Source organism: Diaphorina citri, unplaced genomic scaffold (genome assembly GCF_000475195.1).
Source record: "Diaphorina citri unplaced genomic scaffold, Diaci psyllid genome assembly version 1.1 scaffold167, whole genome shotgun sequence".
NCBI classification, from domain to species: Eukaryota; Metazoa; Arthropoda; class Insecta; order Hemiptera; family Psyllidae; genus Diaphorina; species Diaphorina citri.
The window spans coordinates 77921-86295 of record NW_007377604.1 but is presented as its reverse complement, the minus strand read 5'-3'; the positions used below and the strand labels follow the sequence as shown (position 1 = coordinate 86295).

General features: G+C 42.9%; 2 protein-coding genes across 2 annotated transcripts in view; both read right to left on the bottom strand.

The window, feature by feature from the left end:
* Positions 1-3394: 3394 nt before the first annotated feature.
* LOC103505353 (GATA zinc finger domain-containing protein 14-like) overlaps positions 3395-8375 on the bottom strand; it is a 17826-nt gene continuing 12845 nt past the window's right edge. The window contains exons 2-4 of the mRNA XM_017442387.2: positions 6904-8255; positions 6679-6863; positions 3395-3409 (exon numbers count right to left, since the gene is read on the bottom strand). Of these exons, the coding sequence (XP_017297876.1) occupies positions 3395-3409; positions 6679-6863; positions 6904-8227 (1524 nt within the window). The 5' untranslated portion in view covers positions 8228-8255. The remainder of the gene's footprint in view (positions 3410-6678; positions 6864-6903; positions 8256-8375) is intronic.
* LOC103505352 overlaps positions 8241-8375 on the bottom strand; it is a 26722-nt gene continuing 26587 nt past the window's right edge. Inside the window, exon 7 of the mRNA XM_026820681.1 lies at positions 8241-8255. Within this exon, the coding sequence (XP_026676482.1) occupies positions 8241-8255 (15 nt within the window). The remainder of the gene's footprint in view (positions 8256-8375) is intronic.

Here is an 8375-nt window from a genome sequence, read left to right as displayed (position 1 = left end):
GGACTATAGTTATTATCGGACCGATCTTACAAAAATGTTGAGCAGCTTTAGAACCCTCAGTTGTGAGTTCAATTCACTGGACTGTACTAATGGAACTGTTGCAGAGTTGCAGAAGGAGAGATGGAGAGGAAGATGCAGAAAGAAGCAGAACGAAGAAGAAAAAAAAAGACGAAGAAGGAGGAGGAGAAGGAGGGAAAAAAGAAAAATAGTCTCTCCCAAAACAGAACATGGTTAATGGAGATGGAACAAGCTGGGCCCGTCCCTCCAGGAATTTTTTAGCCCGTAATTTATTCGATCGTGATTAGAGAAAATCAGTACCTATGTTATTCTTGATTTGATTTTGCTTACATGTAATGATTTCAAATCAAGACTAGAGCCCATTCTCCCTTTATTCCCAATATAATGTTTAAGTCACCCATCCATTTATTGGCCGTTCTCGGCGTAGTTTAACACAGGTGACGCTAAAACCTGTCTTAAATTATCGACTGAAGTGTTATCTAAAACTTTTTTCGCTTTGAGTTCATAGGTCGTCGCGACAAATTTCAAGATCAGAGCTCATTTTTGTATGAGAAAATGTGAAAAAAATCCCCCAAAAACCAGTTTTTTTGGTTTTTTGGCTTTTTGTTTGCATCACCACTTTCGTGTTCCTGGTAAAAAGACCTTTAATTTGATATATAGGTCGACGAGGTTGGGATAAGTTCTTCTGTGGGGACAGACAGACAGACCGACCGACCGACTGACAGACACCGAAGCGAATACAATAGCCCGTCCACTATACCTTTTTTTATTACTATCGTAATAATAAAGGAAGGACGGGCTAATAAGCGAGGAGAAAGAGAAAGAAAGTGAAGGAGAGAGGGATAATGGGGAGGAAGGAAGGGAGATATACCCGTAGGAAAAAAGAGAGAAGAGGAGAGAATAAAGATAGAGAGAGAGAGAGAGAGAGAGAGAGAGAGAAAGGAAGGCTAGGAGAGAAAGAGGAAGGGTCGGGGAGATAGAAAGAGTGGGAGGTTAGGAAAGAAGGGAGGTACCTTTCACAAGAACGGGAAATTCATTATACGGTTCAGTCGTTCAACTGAAAACCCGTTTCAGCCACAGCCATGTCACAAATTCGTATTTCCTCCTTTTCTCTCCTCTTACCACCTCTTCCTTCTCTTCCCTCTCACTTCTTCTTTCTCTCCTCTCCCCTTTTCTCTTTTCCCTCTCCCTTCCTCCCTCTTTGCTGCTCTTTTCTCTTCCTATTTGTGCTCATACCTCTTCCTCGTTCTGTCCCTTTTCCTCTTTTTCACTCCCTCTTTTTGCGTGTTCGTTTTCTACATTAGCTTTTTCCTTCTTCACCTTCACCCACACTATCCTCTTCCCTTTCTCTGCCATTCCTTCTCCTCTCCTTTTCCTGTTTTTCCTTCTGCTCTTTTCTCTTTCCTTCTGTCGCACTCCCTTATTACCTCTTCGTCTCCTCTCTTTTCATTCCTCGCCGTATTTTTTTTCTTTTCGTCTTCATCTGCAATTCCACACTATCCCTTTCCTTCTCTCTCTCTCTCTCTTTCGTCTTCCTTTCTCTCTTACTCTTATTTTCTTTCAAAATATTGAAGAAGGAAATGCGAAAGTGAGAGAGAGAGAGAGAGAGAGAGAGAGAGAGAGAGAGAGAGAGAGAGGGAAAGGTCATCAGCGCTCCTCTTCATTCTCTTAATTTTAAGCCAAGTTCAGCGTCAAACCCTCTACTTTAGTCAATTTTTTCTCTCTCTCTCTTCATTCTCTTAATTTTAAGCCAAGTTCAGCGTCAAACCCTCTACTTTAGTCAATTTTTTCTCTCTCTCCTTTTCTGAAATTTTCTCCTCTCGTTCTAAGCTTTTCATTAAGTTCTTCTCTCTCTCTCGCTCGCTCTCTCTCACTCTTTCTCTGTCACTGCATCCTATCCAGCTATTTTTGTCCTGCCATACCCTTTCTTCAGCATTTTTTGTCCCATTAACTTAGAAGTCAAGTGTCTTAATGACGTAATGACGATGGAGTTCATTTACTCAAACATTTATTAAAAGTTCAATTTATAATTACCCATTTATTTTTAGAACATCAGTTTAATTTTCCTCTATCCTCTATCACATCCTTTAAATAGGACCACCACATCCCTTAAACCTTCACGTCCCTTAAATACGACCTTCACGTCCCTCAAATACGACCTTCACATGAAATTCTTTAAATGGGACCTCCACATGAAAGTCCCTTAAATAGGACTTTCCAGAACTTGGACTAGTGCCCTCTCAGGTTGTCCCTAAGTTGAAATTTTCAATACAAAAACTTCCTTGCTAAAAAAAAAAAAAAAAAAAAAAAAAAAAAAAAAAAAAAAAAAAAAAAAGATTATCAGGGCTATTTTGATTGAGTTTTTTTCCGGATTAAGAGCAACCTCGATGAACGACTCACTTCTTGATATACTCTTTTACTCTTCAATGGATGACTTGAATGATTGATTCCGAACTTTTCTTTAACCGTGGGGGCACGGTTGGTCCAGTGGCAACGCGCTTGCTTGCCATGCAGAAGGTCCCGGGTTCGAATCCCACCATCGACAAAAATTTGTACTCGTTTTTCGATTGCAAATATTTCAACGGGTTACTTTCTGGTGTTCTCGTGTTGACCCAGCACCTAAATGGGAAGTATTGTGCCCCTTCTCGCCCATCTGACGAAAGGCAAACTACGGGATGGGCATGCCACGCCACAGGCCACATCAAGCGTATTGTCGATTCGATCACTAACATTTCCATGTCCGTTGAAGTATCCCGGCTGGGAGCTTGGAACGGTGAGCGGCCTATTCAAATAGTTCTGATTGTTTATGTGCCCGATGAAGTTCGCTTGGAACTGTCCACTATAGTAATTCATATGACTAGAATTCTTATCACTGGTATTGTTGTTGAGCAGATCGCTGTCTAATCTACTCCTGGTCTTGGCTTCGTCGGCTTCCTTGTCTTCCTTCTTGATAAACAAATTATTGTTGATAATGCCGTACGGACCTTGCATGGACGCGAAGTGCTTGGGATACACAGTGTTGCCGGAGGGCTTACTGTTGAAATTATTCTCGTTTTCGTTGTCTCCGCCCGACGTTGTCACATCTTTGTTCCCGCCATAACCGTTTTCACTAGTCTCATACTTGCGAATGGGATCGTACTTCCCATAGTACTTGGCATCGTGCTCCTGCTTCAGATTGTGATTCAAAATGGCCGCCTTTTTGTACTTGAGCGTCGTGTTGCCGTTGGAGCTAGACAGGACCGGCAACGGGCGAAGGAACTCGGGAACAGGCCCCATTCTGGACAGATGGGTCCCGGTGGTTAGATTGTGCAGAGGGTCATTAGGGGCTGACTGGTGGGGCTCGAGCAGCGTTGCAGATTGCATATAGGACGAGTGTTCACGGGACAATCATCTGAAAGCAGAACAAGAGGGGAAAGTTAATAAAATTGAGGAATTTAAAAAAGGGAAAGAAAATAATAACTTTTAAGCTTAAGGTAGAGAAACACACTAACATCACGTCACGTAAAGCCAAGGGGAGTCTGAAAGATGTATAGTTTATAATCTTCCCATAATATTGTGGGTAAATGTATGTACCTAATTTCGTTCAGGACAGCCACACTACCATCACCTTACGTCACGTCACGTGATAGTAGTGTGTTTCTACCTTTAACAGTCTTAACTGAGGATCAAATTCTGTGATAGAGTTCCAATAATATTGGCAAGAAAAATCCCAGAAAGGGAGTTGGAAAGACACTGAATTGATAACCGAAGGGACTGCGGTTAGAATTTCAGCAGCGAATCGGAAATTCCGTAAGCCAAAACCTACCAAATTCCAAGTTTTCTACTGCAGCATTCTTTCCCTGTCAAATAAAATGACAAAGTCCTACCATATCTACTAACATATCGGACTGAGACTGAGTAAAGTAAAAAAATCTCCAAAAACCTGAAGTTTTACAGGACATGCAAAATTTAAACCGATCAGATGAACGAATCACTGTTTAATTACCTCGACCTTTCGTTTTGGCAGGCGTATGCGTATGTATCACCGATTTAATGTGGTCCACCAAACGATTCAACTTAATGGCCGGACGCATGTTTTGAACCATTTTAAAAATAAAATAAAAAAAAAAAAAGATCTTCGGAGCTTTAAACCTTAAAAATCGGATTTTTTGTCCTATAATAAAATTCCAACCTCTCCTTCTTGATCGTATCTCTAAATCTCGGGCCAAGTGGCCATTAAAAGAGGACCAGTACCAAGTACCAACCCTCGTTTGTCTTGGCCAAAATAATAAAATATCTTGCATAATCTTCTTTTAAAAAAAAAAAAAAAAAAAAGAAAAAAATAACAACATTAAATTTAATGAAACTTTTCATTAAATGAGTTTAAAGTTTTACTCGACGATTATTCTTCTTCCTCTCCTTCTTCTTCTTCTTCGTCGTCGTCGTCGTCTCCTTCTTCTTCTTCTTCTTCTTCTTCTTCTTCTTCTTCTTCTTCTCCTCCTCCTCCTCCTCCTCGTCCTTATTCTTCTTTTTCTCCCTCCTCCTCCTCCTCCTCCTCCTCTTCTTCTTCTCCCTCCTCCTCTTCACCTTCTTGGTCTTCTTCTTCTCCCTCTCCCCCTCCATTTTCATCTTCTCCCTATTCCTCCTCTTCTTCTCCGTTTTCCTCCTCTTCTTCTCCTTCTTCTTCCTCTTCTCCTCCTCCTTCTTCTTCCTCTCCTCCTCCTTCTTCTTCTTCCTCCTCTTCTTCTTCTTCTTCTTCTTCTTCTTCTTCTTCTTCTTCTTCTTCTTCTTCTTCTCCTTCAACATACGAGGGTTTTTGACCGGGATCTCATTTCTGCTGGTAACATCAGAAGATCAGAACCATGTTAATGGCATGTGTAGTCAGAATACCTTTTTTTTATTGACGATACAAAGAAAAGATACCTAATTCGAGACCGACTGAGAGCCACAGATAGAGAGAGAGAGAGAGAGAGAGAGAGAGAGAGAGAGAGAGAGAGAGAAATGACAAGGCCATTCTGGCATTACCAAGAACTTGCAACCGGGTCTACAAGTCTACAAAAAAATGTAGCAGTTGTTTCGTTGGTGCGAAATAAAAACGGCTGGGAACAACTCATCTTTTTTCTTCTTCTTCTTCTTCTTCTTCTTCTTCTTCTTCTTCTTCTTCTTCTCCTCCTTCTTCTTCTTCTTCTTCTTCTTTTAGAAGAGTTTTGATAGAGGGAATTGTAACTGCTAAGGTCTTATCGTCCCGAAATCGAAGAGAGAAGGAAGACAGGATAGGAGAAAGCCAGCCGTTCCGCGAGAACGAACATTATCCGTTCAAATTCGTCGAGTAGCCAACCAGAATCTCCCAATCGGCAACACCCGAGAGGCGCGTCTCCTCAGAAGCCGGAAAACTTCCCGACAAATCAGGAGACAAACCCCGAGCTAGGGAACAAGAAGTTCAAAGTGCCCACCAGTAAAGTCCCGAAGGAGAGTCTGCTCAAGTATCGCATTCTGCATAAAAACAACTTAACATTACGTTTTTTTTTTGTTCTTCTTCTCCTTCTTCTTCTTCCTCTTCTTCTTCTTCCTCTTCTTTTCGTGAGGCGTGTACACATGAATTAGTGTGTTCGCATTGCCAACGAAGAAAAATTCGGAAAAATTGTAACTTGGGGACGAAGAAAAAAAATCGGGCTTATAAAAACAATCAGAGGAACGTGACCCAAATCTCGAACAATCCCCCAGCGGAGTCGCCACCAACAGAACTGAATCCCTCAACAAACGCTGGAAGCATCTCCGGACTGGCTGGAAGTATCTCCCGAAATGAAGCCCCTTGTGATAGTAATTCTAGTACTGAAACCAGTAGTGTCAGTAGTGTACATTTCAAAAGGCCTGACAGCGATACTACCGAACCTAGCGGAATGAATGTACATTTTAAAAGGCCTGAGAGCGATAACCCCGCAACAGCTCCGGAACCCAGCGGAATACATTTCAAAAGGCCTGAGACCGACAACCTTCCAGAACCCAGCCCGTTATGGTAAAGATAAAACCGAAAGGATTTAGCTCAGACTAACCGAAAGGATTCAAAAATCCGGGAGTGATAAATTCCGGATCATTTTTCGATAAATTCCGGAGTGTTTTTTGGGGTCACCGGAGTTCGTTATGGTAAAGATAAAACCGAAAGGATTTAGCTCAGCCTAACCGAAAGGATTCAAAAATCCGGGAGTGATAAATTCCGGATCATTTTTCGATAAATTCCGGAGTGTTTTTTGGGGTCACCGGAGTGAAGTTATCAGGACACGCATAATTGCATATGCATAGTCCTGTCCTGAGCCGTTTAGGCAGACTTTACCATAGACATGATGGGATGGAATAGTCCTTTGGTTGGGCCAGAATGAGACTAAAAGGAAAAGAGATAGTGGGAAAGGTCACCTGTTTGTTAAACAAAATTCTGAATATATCTTCACTCACCTGATGTTTCCTCTCTCCATAGCACAGGGTCAGCACAACACTCGCTCCCTCCTTCTAACACGCATAATTGCATATGCATAGTCCTGTCCTGAGCCGTTTAGGCAGACTTTACCATAGACATGATGGGATAGAATAGTCCTTTGGTTGGGCCAGAATGAGACTAAAAGGAAAAGGGATAGTGGGAAAGGTCACCTGTTTTTTAAACAAAATTCTGAATATATCTTCACTCACCTGATGTTTCCTCTCTCCATAGCACAGGGTCAGCACAACACTCGCTCCCTCCTTCTCCTCGATCTTCATTACCGTACTGGGTTCGAGCCTATGTCTCGCCGACTTTTCCGCCGAACTCACAAAGTCTTCAGTCTTCAAATCTTCCAGATGTTTGATCAATCCATTCTCCAGCTTGATGAGAACACCTTTGGAGAAGTGGTTGGGCTTGATGTCACTATTGATGACGCTTCCGCTGGGTTCTGGAAGGAACCGTACTGGGTTCGAGCCTATGTCTCGCCGACTTTTCCGCCGAACTCACAAAGTCCTCAGTCTTCAAATCTTCGAGATGTTTGATCAGTCCATTCTCCAGCTTGATGAGAACACCTTTGGAGAAGTGGTTGGGCTTGATGTCACTATTGATGACGCTTCCGCTGGGTTCTGGAAGGTTGTCGGTCTCAGGCCTTTTGAAATGTATTCCGCTGGGTTCCGGAGCTGTTGCGGGGTTATCGCTCTCAGGCTTTTTAAAATGTACATTCATTCCGCTAGGTTCGGTAGTATCGCTGTCAGGCCTTTTGAAATGTACACTACTGGTTTCAGTGCTATTAGAATTACTATCACAAGGGGCTTCATTTCGGGGGATACTTCCAGCGTTTGTTGACGGATTCAGTTCTGTTGGCGGCGACTCCGCTGGGGGATTGTTCGAGATTTGGGTCACGTTCCTCTGATTGTTTTTATGCAGAATGCGATACTTGAGCAGACTCTCCTTCGGGACTTTACTGGTGGGCACTTTGAACTTCTTGTTCCCTAGCTCGGGGTTTGTCTCCTGATTTGTCGGGAAGTTTTCCGGCTTCTGAGGAGACGCGCCTCTCGGATGTTGCCGATTGGGAGATTCTGGTTGGCTACTCGACGGATCACTATTGTCGATTCGATCACTAACATTTCCATGTCCGTTGAAGTATCCCGGCTGGGAGCTTGGAACGGTGAGCGGCCTATTCAAATAGTTCTGATTGTTTATGTGCCCGATGAAGTTCGCTTGGAACTGTCCACTATAGTAATTCATATGACTAGAATTCTTATCACTGGTATTGTTGTTGAGCAGATCGCTGTCTAATCTACTCCTGGTCTTGGCTTCGTCGGCTTCCTTGTCTTCCTTCTTGATAAACAAATTGTTGTTGATAATCCCGTACGGACCTTGCATGGACGCGAAGTGCTTGGGATACACAGTGTTGCCGGAGGGCTTACTGTTGAAATTGTTCTCGTTTTCGTTGTCTCCGCCCGACGTTGTCACATCTTTGTTCCCGCCATAACCGTTTTCGCTAGTCTCATACTTGCGAATGGGATCGTACTTCCCATAGTACTTGGCATCGTGCTCCTGTTTCAGATTGTGATTCAAAATGGCCGCCTTTTTGTACTTGAGCGTCGTGTTGCCGTTGGAGCTAGACAGAACCGGCAACGGGCGAAGGAACTCGGGAACAGGCCCCATTCTGGACAGATGGGTCCCGGTGGTTAGATTATGCAGAGGGTCATTAGGGGCTGACTGGTGGGGCTCGAGCAGCGTTGCAGATTGCATATAGAACGAGTGTTCACGGGACAATCATCTGAAAGCAGAACAAGAGGGGAAAGTTAATAAAATTGAGGAATTTAAAAAAGGGAAAGAAAATAATAATTTCATTAACTGTTTTGTTGCTTGGGTCTTAGATCAACCTCAGTGGTGTAGT